The sequence below is a fragment of the Bufo bufo genome, chromosome 10 (genome assembly GCF_905171765.1).
Source record: "Bufo bufo chromosome 10, aBufBuf1.1, whole genome shotgun sequence".
NCBI lineage: Eukaryota > Metazoa > Chordata > Amphibia > Anura > Bufonidae > Bufo > Bufo bufo.
This window is the reverse complement of record NC_053398.1, coordinates 49,398,337-49,415,591: the sequence shown is the minus strand read 5'-3', so window position 1 is coordinate 49,415,591 and position 17,255 is coordinate 49,398,337. Positions and strand designations below refer to the sequence as shown.

Genomic DNA, 17,255 nt, shown 5'->3' with positions numbered 1-17,255 from the left:
AGAAATAGAACAGGTGTTCCTAATAATCCTTTAGGTGAGTGTATATATACAGTACAGACCAAAAGTTTGGACACACCTTCTCATTCAAAGAGTTTTATTTATTTTCATGACTATGAAGGCATCACAACTATGAATTAACACATGTGGAATTATATACATAACAAACAAGTGTGAAACAACTGAAAATATGTCATATTCTAGGTTCTTCAAAGTAGCCACCTTTTGCTTTGATTACTGCTTTGTACACTCTTGGCATTCTCTTGATGAGCTTCAAGAGGTAGTCCCCTGAAATGGTCTTTCAACAGTCTTGAAGGAGTTCCCAGAGATGCTTAGCACTTGTTGGCCCTTTTGCCTTCACTCTGCGGTCCAGCTCACCCCAAACCATCTCGATTGGGTTCAGGTCCGGTGACTGTGGAGGCCAGGTCATCTGGCGCAGCACCCCATCACTCTCCTTCATGGTCAAATAGCCCTTACTTTCAAAGTTTTCCCAATTTTTTTCGGCTGACTGACTGACCTTCTTTTCTTAAAGTAATGATGGCCACTCGTTTTTCTTTACTTAGCTGCTTTTTCTTGCCATAATACAAATTCTAACAGTCCTATTCAGTAGGACTATCAGCTGTGTATCCACCTGACTTCTCCTCAACGCAACTGATGGTCCCAACCCCATTTATAAGGCAAGAAATCCCACTTATTAAACCTGACAGGGCACACCTGTGAAGTGAAAACCATTTCAGGGGACTACCTCTTGAAGCTCATCAAGAGCATGCCAAGAGTGGTGCAAAGCAGTAATCAAAGCAAAAGGTGGCTACTTTGAAGAACCTAGAATATGACATATTTTCAGTTGTTTCACACTTGTTTGTTATGTATATAATTCCACATGTGTTAATTCATAGTTTTGATGCCTTCAGTGTGAAGCTACAATTTTCATAGTCATGAAAATAAAGAAAACTCTTTGAATGAGAAGGTGTCCCAAACTTTTGGTCTGTACTGAATATATATATATATATATATAATATATATATACAGGGTGGGCCATTTATGGATACACCTTAATAAAATGGGAATGGTTGGCGATATTAACTTCCTGTTTGTGGCACATTAGTATATGTGAGGGGGAAACTTTTCAAGATGGATGGTGACCATGGTGGCCATTTTGAAGTCGGACATTTTGAATCCAACTTTTGTTTTTTCAATAGGAAGAGGGTCATGTGACACATCAAACTTATTGGGAATTTCACATGAAAAACAATGATGTGCTTGGTTTTAACGTAACTTTATTCTTTCATGAGTTATTTACAAGTTTCTCTTTGTTTACAGCCATTGACATGTCGCCGAGGTTAACACGTGAGGAGCGGATAGAAATTGTGTTGATGTCTGGTGAACGCAGTAACCGGATCATTGCTGCAGATTTCAATGCAAGACAGCCTACGAGACCACCCATCTCCCATGCTACAGTTAGCAAACTGCTTTCTAAGTTTCGTGAAACTGGTTCAGTGTTGGATTTGCCAAAATGTGGACGCATTACGTTAAAACCAAGCACACCATTGTTTTTCTTGTGAAATTCCCAATAAGTTTGATGTGTCACATGACCCTCTTCCTATAGAAAAAACAAAAGTTGGATTCAAAATGGCCGACTTCAAAATGGCCGCCATGGTCACCACCCATCTTGAAAAGTTTCCACCCCTCACATATACTAATGTGGCCACAAACAGGAAGTTAATATCACCAACCATTTCCCATTTTATTAAGGTGTATCCATATAAATGGCCCACCCTGTATATCTATATACCAATTTATCACTATTTTAAAATGTGTATCATATATTACTTTGAAAACACAGATAGTATGACATTTATAATGGTCTGTTTCTGCAACAATAGAATAACCTTATGATATTTTTAAAAAATAAGAAAAATTCTATCCATATACATGTAAAGTATATTTAAAGTAATGATACACTTACAACAATTATGGTACAAAGAATGCTAAAAAATTTATTTGAGCAAAACATATAGGATTCTGTAGATCGATTACATGTGGATTAAATGTAAGACATTTAAATAAAAAGACTGTTTATATGAATATAGTGATTCATTTATACAAGATTAAAACATCAGCAAAATCTCAGTCCTTTCAGTGCAAAATGGTGTTTCTTATTAAAATTGATTATTTCAGTGATTGGGGATAAACCACAGCAAAGCATGTCAATCAGTAGTAGGTGAAGACGTTGCAGATTTGGCCGCAAATCCCTTTTGTGATCGAATCTGTGAAAGATATATGCAAAAATTGGCGTGTATTTATTAATAAATGACCCTCATTGTGCATAGAGTAGTCTTGCCATTTTACAAAAATTAAGTGGCAACTGGAAATCGAAGGAACAGCATCATAAATATTCACAAAAGGAAGACATCAAGTATTTTAACTATGCATTATTATATATTTCATGTGGGATTTTATTTGTGAACCAGAAGGTTGCTTTAAAGAAAGAGAGAGCAATTTGTGAGTCAGTCCATGGTTAGTATATGGAAATGCGTGTCCGGTTGGAGCGAACTATGATAGTCATGTGCCCTCCCATCAGCAGCCATGTTGGGACAGGATTATATATATACAGGAACCAGCTTTGTGGCATATTAGTAAGCTGATTGTGGCATATTAGTAAGCTGATTATAGTGCTATTTCCAGCACATTTGTAAAAGTTAGCATAAAATAGCAAAACCCTTTAATATTTTATTATACCTGTTATGTTGAATTAAACCATGAAAAAGATGCTGTAAACTGTTCTTTAAATCTCAGTCCTGAAGTGGAAGATCTGTGCCTGACATCTTCCACTTGTAGTCTTCATCAAACTTTCTCATTCTGAGCAACAGTGAAATGCTTCTACCAGTCCCCGGCAATACCTTATTTAGAGCAAAATATATAAAATAATTTAATTTCCATTATGGGAAACCTGAATTCCTAGAATATACTGATTGGCTCTCTGATAAAAGTGACCTGTGTTTTAGTTGCAGCATTTCAGAGGAAAAATTATATACTTTAAAATAGTGCTGGGCTCAGGGAGAAGGGTCCTCTGGGCTACTCCTCTCAGCTTTCTCCCCACCAAGCTTGGCTCGATTGTCATGTAACACATCTCACTCCCCATAGGGGTGTATCCACACTCACCTGTATTATGGACGTGAGTGTGCTGAAAATGTAGGATTCTAGTTGGAGATGATGAGGTTGTTGCAGCCAGTGCCAATGCATTTGGTTGAAATCCTCCGGAGAAAGGTCACCACCCAGCCGGAGGAATATCACAAGAACAGGAGAGTGAGTAGGGGAGGTGTACCTGATGGGTTCCAACCAACTCAACTAGTTGAGGCAGGTGCAAGAAACGACAAGCAAATGGATAAAAGGAGCTTTATTGGTGGGTTATTTTCAAGACAGACAATGCGTCTGTTCCTATTGGGAGGTGGCCAGTGGTAAGGGCTTTTGTATATGCTGCATGGCAGCCTTGATAGATGACAATGCAGATGCTGTGTGTGAGAAAGGTTTCTCTTTTGCTGGTCATTTCCTGCTCCTGCCTCAACTAGTTGAGTTGGGTGAAACCATCGGGTACACCTCTCATACTCACTCTTCTGTTCTAGTTTGCATATAGGGAGAGACCTGACAATGAAGCTTAAAAGGGTTGTCCTGCCATTCATATGGATGACCTATTCTCAGGATAGGTCATCAATATCTGATGAGTGAATGTCCGACACCTGGCACCCCCACCAATTAGCTGCTTGAAGAGGAGGCGGCGTTCCATGCAAGCACCACTTCCTGTTCATTACCCTACGTTTCTGAATAGGTCATCAGTAAAAATAAAATCTGGATAGGTCATCAGTATCTGATCGGTGGGGGTCCAACACTTGGGACCCCCGCCTATCAGCTGTTTGAGAAGGGACCAATGCTCACAGTAGCACTGCGACCTTCTCTCTGCTTTTCCTAGGTCGAGTGACAACACTTTCATGTGTCACGTGGCCTAGGAGCAGCTTAACCCCATTCAACTGAATGGGGCTGAGCACGATACCAAGCACAGCTGCTATACAATCTACGGTGCTGTGCTTTGTAAATTGCAAGAAGGCTGCAGTTTAAAACACCGGTCTTAATAAATTTGCTCCAAAATGTTCGGTGAAGTTTATTGCTCCTAAAGAGGCATCAACAAGTTATGAAATTCATAGCACTTACTTTTTCAGACCACATTTTATTGGTAATTCATGCAAAAAGCCAGGTAATTCCAAAGCATTCACTTTTTTCTTGCAGCTGTACAACTCTAAATTGTAGGATGTTAATGTAAATCTTACCTTGTCTCATGAAGGGAGAGATAGTCTGATCTAGAATCTCATTGGGTATGGTTGTATAATTGACCATTTCATTGGTTTTCATGACATCAAAAGATGTGTGATAAATAATCTTTTCCAGAATATCATCACTCATCTCTTTTTCCAAGAAATGCAGCATCTTCCTAATTTCTCTCTTTGGATCCTATAAATCATGATGATAATTCAGATTTTGATTGATCAGTAATTGAGTGGTCAGTAACTGGGTTTTCTAAAAAAAAATGCCTCACTGTGAGGCACACATTCAAGCAATGTAAGCTTTTAACCTGATTCTGTTAGAGCAGGGGTGCACAAACTGCGGCCTGCAGGCCGCATGCGGCCCCGAGAGCCAAGGTTTGCGGCCCCCGTCCTCCTGGACAGAAACACAGCTGATTGTGGGATCATGGAGCATTACAGCACTGTAGCAGGAGCAGCACTTCTGCCTTCTCCTCACACAGGTGAGCGGCACGTTGTGCAGTTTAGACCGGCGATCATGTGATCGCCGGGTGTCAGGGGCAGAGGACTGCAGAGCTTCACCAGCTCTGCCCTGTACAAAGCTCCCCCCAGCAGGCTTGTTTTTTTTCCTGTAATTGGGGCTCCTTTGGATGCTCCAGTTACAGTGGAAATAGTGCAAAAAAATAAAATAAAATTTGTGTCCCCAAAGGTCTTTTATGGACCTTTTGGGGGAAATTATGTGGCAAATATATATATTAAAAGTTAAAATTAAATTTGAAAATACATATAAAAAAATACAAATAAAAGGAAAAAAAATTGTGCAAAACAAAAAAAATAGTCAGTGTCCCCCAAAGGTCTTTAAAAGACCTCTTGAGGGACATACAATGCTGCAAAAAATATATTACAAGAAAAAGAGAAGAAAATTTTTGCAAAAAGATGTAAAATAAATAAATAAATAAAATACAAGTAAAACAAAACTGTAAAAAAGAAAAATTGTTCACTGTCATATTATGTGGCAAAAATGTATTTTAAAAATAAATAATAGTGATAATAAAAAATGAAAAAATACAATATAAATAAAATACATAAAAAAGGAAAATGTGCAAAATAAAAAAGTCAGTGTCCCCCAATTTTTGTAGCAGAAATAAAAAAAATTGTAAAATACATAAAAGAAAAAAACGCCCACACCAACCAAAACCATTACAATTATCACCCCATTCATGTGAAACTATACATATTGAATAATAAAACAATCCAACACATATAGGGAACGATTATAATAATTAGCATATTTAAATAATGAGCTATAGTTTGACTTAAAAAAAAAAAAAACTCTACAGTTTGTGACTGGTCATTAACCCCTTAAGGACACAGCCTTTTTACACCTTAGGACCAGGCCATTTTTTGCAAATCTGACCAGTGTCACTTTAAGTGCTGATAACTTTAAAACGCTTTGACTTATCCAGGCCATTCTGAGATTGTTTTTTCATCACATATTGTACTTCATGACACTGGTAAAATGAAGTCCAAAAATATTTTTTTTTTGCACCAAATAATACCTAATTTAACAAAAATTTGGAAAAATTAGCAAATTTCAAAGTTTCAGTTTCTCTACTTTTGTAATACATAGTAATACCCCTAAAAATTGTGATGACTTTACATTCCCCATATGTCTACTTCATGTTTGAATTATTTTGGAATGATATTTTATTTTTTGGGGATGTTACAAGTCTTATAACTTTAGAAGCAAATCTTGAAATTTTTCAGAAATTTACAAAAAAAACAATTTTTAGGGACCACTACAGCTCTGAAGTCACTTTGCGAGGCTTACATAATAGAAACCACCCCATTCTATAAACTACACCCCTCAAGGTATTCAAAACTGATTTTACAAACTTCGTTAACCCTTTAGGTGTTGCACAAGAGTTATTGGCAAATGGGGATGAAATTTGAGAATTTCATTTTTTTGCCTAATTTTTCATTTTAACCCATTTTTTCCACTAACAAAGCAAGGGTTAACAGCCAAACAAGACTGTATCTTTATTGCCCTGACTCTGCCGTTTACAGAAACACCCCATATGTGTCCGTAAACTACTGTACGGCCACACAGCGGGGCGTAGAGTGAAAGGTGCGCCATATGGTTTTTGGAAGGCAGGTTTTGCTGGACTGGTTTTTTGACACCATGTCCCATTTGAAGCCCCCCTGATGCAACCCTAGAGCAGAAACTCCATAAAAGTGACCCTATCTAAGAAACTACACCCCTCAAGGTATTCAAAACTGATTTTACAAAGTTTGTTAACCCTTTAGGTGTTGCACAATATTTAATGGAAAATAGAGATACAATTTCAAAATGTCACTTTTTTGGCAGATTTTCCATTTTAATATTTTTTTTTTCCAGTTACAAAGCAAGGGTTAACAGCCAAACAAAAACTCATTATTTATGGGCCTGATTTTGTAGTTTACAGAAACACCCCATATATGGTCGTAAACTGCTGTACGGGCACACGGCAGGGCGCAGAAGGAAAGGAATGCCATATGATTTTTGGAAGGCAGATTTTGCTGGACTGTTTTTTTGACACCATGTCCCATTTGAAGCCCCCCTGATGCACCCCTAGAGTAGAAACTCCAAAAAAATGACCCCATCTAAGAAACTACACCCCTCAAGGTATTCAAAACTGATTTTACAAACTTTGTTAACCCTTTAGGTGTTGCACAAGATTTAATGGAAAATAGAGATACAATTTCAAAATGTCACTTTTTTGGCAGATTTTCCATTTTAAGATTTTTTTTTCCAGTCACAAAGCAAGGGTTAACAGCCAAACAAAACTCATTATTTATGGCCCTGATTCTGTCGTTTACAGAAACACCCCATATGTGGTCGTAAACAGCTGTACGGGGCACAAGGCAGGGCGCAGAAGGAAAGGAATGCCATATGATTTTTGGAAGGCAGATTTTGCTGGACTGTTTTTTTTTGACACCATGTCCCATTTGAAGCTCCCTGATGCACCCCTAGAGTAGAAACTCCAAAAAGTGACCCCATTTTAGAAACTACGGGATAGGGTGGCAGTTTTGTTGGTACTAGTTTAGGGTACATATGATTTTTGGTTGCTCTATATTACACTTTTTGTGCGGCAAGGTAACAAGAAATAGCTTTTTGGCACCATTTTTTTTTGTTATTTACAACATTCATCTGACAGGTTAGATCATGTGGTAGTTTTATAGAGCAGGTTGTCACGGACGCGGCGATACCTAATATGTATACAATTTTTTTTATTTATGTAAGTTTTACACAATGAATAAATTTTTAGAACAAAAAAAAGTTTTATTGTCTCCATAGTCCAAGAGCCATAGTTATTTCAGTTTTTGGGTGATTATCTTAAGTAGGGTCTCATTTTTTGCGGGATGAGATGACGGTTTGATTGGCACTATTTTGGGATGCATATGACTTTTTGATTGCTTGCTATTACACTTTTTGTGACGTAAGATTACAAAAAATTGCTTTTTTTACACCTTTTTTTTTTTTTACGGTGGTCACCTGAGGGGTTAGGTCATGTGATATTTTTATAAAGCCGGTCGATACGGACGCGGCAATACCTAATATGTATACTTTTTATTTATTTATGTACGTTTTACACAATGATTTCATTTTTGAAACAAAAAAAATCATGTTTTAGTGTTTCCATAGTCTAAGAGCCATAGTTTTTTCAGTTTTGGGGCGATTATCTTGGGTAGGGTATGATTTTTGCGGGATGAGATGACGGTTTGATTGTTACAATTTTGGCGTACATACGACTTTTTTGATCACTTTTATTACCTTTTTTGGGAAGTAAGGTGGGCAAAATTTCAATTTCATCATAGTTTTTTATTTTTTATTTTTATGGCGTTCACCGTTCGGGTGAAGTAACATGACAGTTTTATAGATCAGGTCGTTACGGACGCGGCGATACCAAACATGTGTAGGGAATTTTATTTTTTTCATTTTTAATCAGTGATAAATGTGTTTTTTGATTTTTACTTTATTTTCACTTTCTTTTTGACCCAGACCCACTTGGTTCTTGAAGATCCAGTGGGTCTGATGTCTGTATAATACAGTACAGTACAATATATATTGTACTGTACTGTATTTTACACTTTGTCTGAACAGATCTATGCCTTTTAGCACAGATCTGTTCAGCACCATGGACAGCAGGATGCCTGAGACGGCGTCCTGTTGCCATGGGAACCTTCCCTGTCTGCTCAGTAGTGGTCAGAACTGCGCAGACGGGGAAGGGTAAGGACGGGGCTGTCGGGGGGCTGTCTGGGGGCTCTCTCCCTCTCCATCGGGGGGCTGCAAAGGCACAGCAGCCCCCCGATGGGAGAAGGAGGGAGCTCCCTGAGCTGTTAACCTTTTCCATACAGCGGTCCGTATGGACCGCGGTATGGAAAGGCTTAAACGGCTGACATCGCATTGCACCCACTAGACGCCAACGATTATTCATGGAGAGGCGGGCGGGGGATCGCGATCCCGCCTGCCGCACCGCCCGCCTCCCGCACCGCCCGCAACCCTCCCCCTGCACCTCCCACCGGGCTAAAATCACTCAGGGGTGCAGGGGGGGGGGGGGGATACAGATATATTTTAGGAATACTAAAGTTTCTGATCCCCGCGGTCAGGGACCGCGGAGATCAGAAACTGCAGAAATCGCAGCAAACCGCAGGTCTGAATTGACCTGCGGTTTGCCGCGATCGCCGACATGGGGGCCCCCCGCGCATTTAGCCTAGGTGCCTGCTCAATGATTTGAGCAGGCACCGGGTTCCGATCACTGCCAGCCGCACGGCAGTGATCGAAAATACACAGGGCGTACATGTACGCCCTGTGTCCTTAAGTACCAGGGCACAAGGGTGTACCTGTACGCCCTATGTCCTTAAGAGGTCTTTTCAGGCCTGGTCATTAAAGGGTTAACCAATAAGTGCTTTCCCGGCTAGTAAGGCCTCATACACACGACCGTACCTTTTCTTTTGGTCTGTAGGACACCAGCCATGTGTGTTCTGCATTTTGCAGAACGGAGTAATGGATGTGGACAGCCAGGGGCGGACTGAGAACCCTCAGGGCCCCCGGGCAAAATAAATCAAGGGCCCCCTTACAGGCCCCACCCATGTTCTGCTGCAAGCCCCACCCTTGTCCCGCCTCCATGCCCCGCCTCCAGCCACACCCTACACAATCTTTAATAAGATTTCAAAGTTAAAGCGACACAAAAGGCACCCAGACCACTTCAGCTCATTGAAGTGGTCTGGGTACAGTGTCCCTTTTGCAAATCGAGCTGCAATGTTCTAGAGAAGCTGCATTGTTTATGTTCCAGCAATAAGTCAGCCGCTAGTGGCTGAGGGCTTCCTGGCGTAAAACAGACCTTCGGTCTGGTATCTGACGCTGGACGTCCTCACACTCTGCATGATGACCTCCAGGGTCAGATTTTTCCCCATAGGAAAGCATTGATTCAATGCTTTCCTATGGGGTGATCTAATCTCAGCGTCCATTAGTGAGCCTCTGTTAGAAGCAGTGTGGGCATAACTACTGTGAAGGGGGCACATATCTGGGCATAACTACTGTGAAGGGGGCACATATCTGGGCATAACTACTGTGAAAGGGGGGGAGGCCCTTCACAGTAGTTATTAATCCCTTTCAGCAGTCCCCCCTTCCGTGAATGGGGGACTGCTGAAAGGGGTTAATAACTACTGTAAAGGGCCTAGCTGTCTGGGCAACCCCACAGATCATCCCCCCACCCACCTTGTACTTGTTCCACTGATCCGCTACTTGTGGGCTACATGGGCATGAGTTCAGTCACTTCGGTGCGCAATCCCATCCTGCAGCGCGTGATCCCGCGAGACCCGTGACCTACAGCGGCGGGTCTTGTGGGATCACGCGCTGCAGGACGGGATTGGCCACCGAAGTGACTCAACTCATTCCCGCGCAGCCCACAAGTAGCGGAACAATTACAAGAGGGGTGGGGAATAGCCAAATTAAAAAATATTTTGAACCAAAAGGTGTTATGGGGGCTCTGTGGATGGCACTGTTATGGGGATCTGTGGATGACACTGTTATGGGGGCTTTGTGGATGGCACTGTTATGGGGGCTCTGTGGATGGCACTGTTGTGGGGGCTCTGTGGATGGCACTGTTGTGGGGGCTCTGGATGGCACTGTTGTGGGGGCTCTGTGGATGGCACTGTTGTAGGGGCTCTGTGGATGGCACTGTTGTGGGGGCTCTGTGGATGGCACTGTTATGGGGGCTCTGTGGATGGCACTGTTGTGGGGGCTCTGTGGGTGGCACTGTTGTGGGGGGGATCTGTGGGTGACACATATATAGCACCTATGCTATATATGTGTCATCCACAGATCCCCCCATAACAGTGTCCCTGTGAGTGAATGATCCCCAATACAGGGTCTGGGGGCCGGCATCTGGTGTTGTCATGGCAGCGGGGCCCGGTGCAGTGCGGCCCCGAGAGCCAAGGTTTGCGGCCCCCGTCCTCCTGGACAGAAACACAGCTGATTGTGTGATCATGGAGCATTACAGCACTGTAGCAGGAGCAGCACTTCTGCCTTCTTCTCACACAGGTGAGCGTAACGTTGTGCAGTTTAGACCGGCGATCATGTGATCGCCGGGTGTCAGGGGCAGAGGACTGCAGAGCTTCACCAGCTCTGCCCTGTACAAAGCTCCCCCCAGCAGGCTTGTTTTTTTTCCTGTAATTGGGGCTCCTTTGGATGCTCCAGTTACAGTGGAAATAGTGCAAAAAAATAAAATAAAATTTGTGTCCCCAAAGGTCTTTTATGGACCTTTTGGGGGAAATTATGTGGCAAATATATATATTAAAAGTTAAAATTAAATTTGAAAATACAATAAAAAAAAATACAAATAAAAGGAAAAAAAATTGTGCAAAACAAAAAAAATAGTCAGTGTCCCCCAAAGGTCTTTAAAAGACCTCTTGAGGGACATACAATGCTGCAAAAAATATATTACAAGAAAAAGAGAAGAAATTTTTTGCAAAAAGATGTAAAATAAATAAGTAAATAAAATACAAGTAAAACAAAACTGTAAAAAAGAAAAATTGTTCACTGTCATATTATGTGGCAAAAATGTATTTTAAAAATAAATAATAGTGATAATAAAAAATGAAAAAATACAATATAAATAAAATACATAAAAAAGGAAAATGTGCAAAATAAAAAAGTCAGTGTCCCCCAATTTTTGTAGCAGAAATAAAAAAAATTGTAAAATACATAAAAGAAAAAAACGCCCACACCAACCAAAACCATTACAATTATCACCCCATTCATGTGAAACTATACATATTGAATAATAAAACAATCCAACACATATAGGGAACGAATTATAATAATTAGCATATTTAAATAATGAGCTATAGTTTGACTTAAAAAAAAAAAAAAACTCTACAGTTTGTGACTGGTCATTAACCCCTTAAGGACACAGCCTTTTTACACCTTAGGACCAGGCCATTTTTTGCAAATCTGACCAGTGTCACTTTAAGTGCTGATAACTTTAAAACGCTTTGACTTATCCAGGCCATTCTGAGATTGTTTTTTCATCACATATTGTACTTCATGACACTGGTAAAATGAAGTCCAAAAATATTTTTTTTTTGCACCAAATAATACCTAATTTAACAAAAATTTGGAAAAATTAGCAAATTTCAAAGTTTCAGTTTCTCTACTTTTGTAATACATAGTAATACCCCTAAAAATTGTGATGACTTTACATTCCCCATATGTCTACTTCATGTTTGAATTATTTTGGGAATGATATTTTATTTTTTGGGGATGTTACAAGTCTTATAACTTTAGAAGCAAATCTTGAAATTTTTCAGAAATTTACAAAAAAACAATTTATAGGGACCACTACAGCTCTGAAGTCACTTTGCGAGGCTTACATAATAGAAACCACCCCATTCTATAAACTACACCCCTCAAGGTATTCAAAACTGATTTTACAAACTTCGTTAACCCTTTAGGTGTTGCACAAGAGTTATTGGCAAATGGGGATGAAATTTGAGAATTTCATTTTTTTGCCTAATTTTTCATTTTAACCCATTTTTTCCACTAACAAAGCAAGGGTTAACAGCTACAAGACTGTATCTTTATTGCCCTGACTCTGCCGTTTACAGAAACACCCCATATGTGTCCGTAAACTACTGTACGGCCACACAGCGGGGCGTAGAGTGAAAGGTGCGCCATATGGTTTTTGGAAGGCAGGTTTTGCTGGACTGGTTTTTTGACACCATGTCCCATTTGAAGCCCCCCTGATGCAACCCTAGAGCAGAAACTCCATAAAAGTGACCCTATCTAAGAAACTACACCCCTCAAGGTATTCAAAACTGATTTTACAAAGTTTGTTAACCCTTTAGGTGTTGCACAATATTTAATGGAAAATAGAGATACAATTTCAAAATGTCACTTTTTTGGCAGATTTTCCATTTTAATATTTTTTTTTCCAGTTACAAAGCAAGGGTTAACAGCCAAACAAAACTCATTATTTATGGGCCTGATTTTGTAGTTTACAGAAACACCCCATATGTGGTCGTAAACTGCTGTACGGGCACACGGCAGGGCACAGAAGGAAAGGAATGCCATATGATTTTTGGAAGGCAGATTTTGCTGGACTGTTTTTTTTGACACCATGTCCCATTTGAAGCCCCCCTGATGCACCCCTAGAGTAGAAACTCCAAAAAAAGTGACCCTATCTAAGAAACTACACCCCTCAAGGTATTCAAAACTGATTTTACAAACTTTGTTAACCCTTTAGGTGTTGCACAAGATTTAATGGAAAATAGAGATACAATTTCAAAATGTCACTTTTTTGGCAGATTTTCCATTTTAAGATTTTTTTTCCAGTTACAAAGCAAGGGTTAACAGCCAAACAAAACTCATTATTTATGGCCCTGATTCTGTCGTTTACAGAAACACCCCATATGTGGTCGTAAACAGCTGTACGGGCACAAGGCAGGGCGCAGAAGGAAAGGAATGCCATATGATTTTTGGAAGGCAGATTTTGCTGGACTGTTTTTTTTTGACACCATGTCCCATTTGAAGCCCCCCCTGATGCACCCCTAGAGTAGAAACTCCAAAAAAGTGACCCCATTTTAGAAACTACGGGATAGGGTGGCAGTTTTGTTGGTACTAGTTTAGGGTACATATGATTTTTGGTTGCTCTATATTACACTTTTTGTGCGGCAAGGTAACAAGAAATAGCTTTTTGGCACCATTTTTTTTTGTTATTTACAACATTCATCTGACAGGTTAGATCATGTGGTAGTTTTATAGAGCAGGTTGTCACGGACGTGGCGATACCTAATATGTATACAATTTTTTTTATTTATGTAAGTTTTACACAATGAATTAATGTTTAGAACAAAAAAAAGTTTTATTGTCTCCATAGTCCAAGAGCCATAGTTATTTCAGTTTTTGGGTGATTATCTTAAGTAGGGTCTCATTTTTTGCGGGATGAGATGACGGTTTGATTGGCACTATTTTGGGATGCATATGACTTTTTGATTGCTTGCTATTACACTTTTTGTGATGTAAGATTACAAAAAATTGCTTTTTTTACACTTTTTTTTTTTTTTTACAGTGGTCACCTGAGGGGTTAGGTCATGTGATATTTTTATAAAGCCGGTCGATACGGACGCGGCAATACCTAATATGTATACTTTTTATTTATTTATGTACGTTTTACACAATGATTTCATTTTTGAAACAAAAAAAATCATGTTTTAGTGTTTCCATAGTCTAAGAGCCATAGTTTTTTCAGTTTTGGGGCGATTATCTTGGGTAGGGTATGATTTTTGCGGGATGAGATGACGGTTTGATTGTTACAATTTTGGCGTACATACGACTTTTTTGATCACTTTTATTACCTTTTTTGGGAAGTAAGGTGGGCAAAATTTCAATTTCATCATAGTTTTTTATTTTTTATTTTTATGGCGTTCACCGTTTGGGTGAAGTAACATGACAGTTTTATAGATCAGGTCGTTACGGACGCGGCGATACCAAACATGTGTAGGGAATTTTATTTTTTTCATTTTTAATCAGTGATAAATGTGTTTTTTGATTTTTACTTTATTTTCACTTTCTTTTTGACCCAGACCCACTTGGTTCTTGAAGATCCAGTGGGTCTGATGTCTGTATAATACAGTACAGTACAATATATATTGTACTGTACTGTATTTTACACTTTGTCTGAACAGATCTATGCCTTTTAGCACAGATCTGTTCAGCACCATGGACAGCAGGATGCCTGAGACGGCGTCCTGTTGCCATGGGAACCTTCCCTGTCTGCTCAGTAGTGGTCAGAACTGCGCAGATGGGGAAGGGTAAGGACGGGGCTGTCGGGGGGCTGTCTGGGGGCTCTCTCCCTCTCCATCGGGGGGCTGCAAAGGCACAGCAGCCCCCCGATGGGAGAAGGAGGGAGCTCCCTGAGCTGTTAACCTTTTCCATACAGCGGTCCGTATGGACCGCGGTATGGAAAGGCTTAAACGGCTGACATCGCATCGCACCCACTAGACGCCAACGATTATTCATGGAGAGGCGGGCGGGGGATCGCGATCCCGCCTGCCGCACCGCCCGCCTCCCGCAACGCCCGCAACCCTCCCCCTGCACCTCCCACCGGGCTAAAATCACTCAGGGGTGCAGGGGGGGGGGGGGGGGATACAGATATATTTTAGGAATACTAAAGTTTCTGATCCCCGCGGTCAGGGACCGCGGAGATCAGAAACTGCAGAAATCGCAGCAAACCGCAGGTCTGAATTGACCTGCGGTTTGCCGCGATCGCCGACATGGGGGCCCCCCGCGCATTTAGCCTAGGTGCCTGCTCAATGATTTGAGCAGGCACCGGGTTCCGATCACTGCCAGCCGCACAGCAGTGATCGAAAATACACAGGGCGTACATGTACGCCCTGTGTCCTTAAGTACCAGGGCACAAGGGCGTACCTGTACGCCCTATGTCCTTAAGAGGTCTTTTCAGGCCTGGTCATTAAAGGGTTAACCAATAAGTGCTTTCCCGGCTAGTAAGGCCTCATACACACGACCGTACCTTTTCTTTTGGTCCGTAGGACACCAGCCATGTGTGTTCTGCATTTTGCAGAACGGAGTAATGGATGTGGACAGCCAGGGGCGGACTGAGAACCCTTACAGGCCCCACCCATGTTCTGCTGCAAGCCCCACCCTTGTCCCGCCTCCATGCCCCGGCTCCAGCCACACCCTACACAATCTTTAATAAGATTTCAAAGTTAAAGCGACACAAAAGGCACCCAGACCACTTCAGCTCATTGAAGTGGTCTGGGTACAGTGTCCCTTTTGCAAATCGAGCTGCAATGTTCTAGAGAAGCTGCATTGTTTATGTTCCAGCAATAAGTCAGCCGCTAGTGGCTGAGGGCTTCCTGGCGTAAAACAGACCTTCGGTCTGGTATCTGACGCTGGACGTCCTCACACTCTGCATGATGACCTCCAGGGTCAGATTTTTCCCCATAGGAAAGCATTGATTCAATGGTTTCCTATGGGGTGATCTAATCTCAGCGTCCATTAGAAGCAGTGTGGGCATAACTACTGTGAAGGGGGCACATATCTGGGCATAACTACTGTGAAGGGGGCACATATCTGGGCATAACTACTGTGAAAGGGGGGGAGGCCCTTCACAGTAGTTATTAATCCCTTTCAGCAGTCCCCCCTTCCGTGAATGGGGGACTGCTGAAAGGGGTTAATAACTACTGTAAAGGGCCTAGCTGTCTGGGCAACCCCACAGATCATCCCCCCACCCACCTTGTACTTGTTCCACTGATCCGCTACTTGCGGGCTACATGGGCATGAGTTCAGTCACTTCGGTGCGCAATCCCATCCTGCGGCGCGTGATCCCGCGAGACCCGTGACCTACAGCGGCGGGTCTTGCGGGATCACGCGCTGCAGGACGGGATTGGCCACCGAAGTGACTCAACTCATTCCCGCGCAGCCCACAAGTAGCGGAACAATTACAAGAGGGGTGGGGAATAGCCAAATTAAAAAATATTTTGAACCAAAAGGTGTTATGGGGGCTCTGTGGATGGCACTGTTATGGGGATCTGTGGATGACACTGTTATGGGGGCTTTGTGGATGGCACTGTTATGGGGGCTCTGTGGATGGCACTGTTGTGGGGGCTCTGTGGATGGCACTGTTGTGGGGGCTCTGGATGGCACTGTTGTGGGGGCTCTGTGGATGGCACTGTTGTAGGGGCTCTGTGGATGGCACTGTTGTGGGGGCTCTGTGGATGGCACTGTTATGGGGGCTCTGTGGATGGCACTGTTGTGGGGGCTCTGTGGGTGGCACTGTTGTAGGGGGGATCTGTGGGTGACACATATATAGCACCTATGCTATATATGTGTCATCCACAGATCCCCCCATAACAGTGTCCCTGTGAGTGAATGATCCCCAATACAGGGTCTGGGGGCCGGCATCTGGTGTTGTCATGGCAGCGGGGCCCGGTGCAGTCACTGTATTCTATTACACCGGGCCCCGCACACTGTAATACTAATATTCATATGTGAACAACTTGAAATCCTCTGCGATCCTCTCCCTCTCTGTACTCACAAACTCAGTAGCAGGCCGGGCGGCAGCGCAACTCTCTGACGTCACACAATATACAGTATACCGCTACACTGTGTAGTCTGTTCTATTAGCACCATTGTTTTGTGGTGGTGGACAGAAAAAATTCTGGAAGTGCCCCTCCCGAGACCAGGCTCTGACTGCTAGGGGGGGTCTGCTGAGCTAACGGATGCCCCCTATGGCAGCAGCACCACCATAGCCCCCATATATGGCTAAAAAATTATTGCTTCGCGGGGGGGGTGACACCATTTTCTACCGCACCGGGTGACACCAGCCCTAGCAACGCCACTGGCTCCGCCTGCTTCATTCATAAAGTAGGAGGAGCAGGCGCGTGACGTCAGTGAGTTGC

At 42.1% G+C, this 17,255-nt stretch overlaps 1 protein-coding gene across 1 annotated transcript in view; it reads right to left on the bottom strand.

Moving 5' to 3' along the window:
- Positions 1–1,973: 1,973 nt before the first annotated feature.
- LOC120980292 (sulfotransferase 1 family member D1-like) overlaps positions 1,974–17,255 on the bottom strand; it is a 97,641-nt gene continuing 82,359 nt past the window's right edge. Inside the window, exons 8-10 of the mRNA XM_040409294.1 lie at positions 4,320–4,500; positions 2,737–2,897; positions 1,974–2,264 (exon numbers count right to left, since the gene is read on the bottom strand). Of these exons, the coding sequence (XP_040265228.1) occupies positions 2,878–2,897; positions 4,320–4,500 (201 nt within the window). The 3' untranslated portion in view covers positions 1,974–2,264; positions 2,737–2,877. The remainder of the gene's footprint in view (positions 2,265–2,736; positions 2,898–4,319; positions 4,501–17,255) is intronic.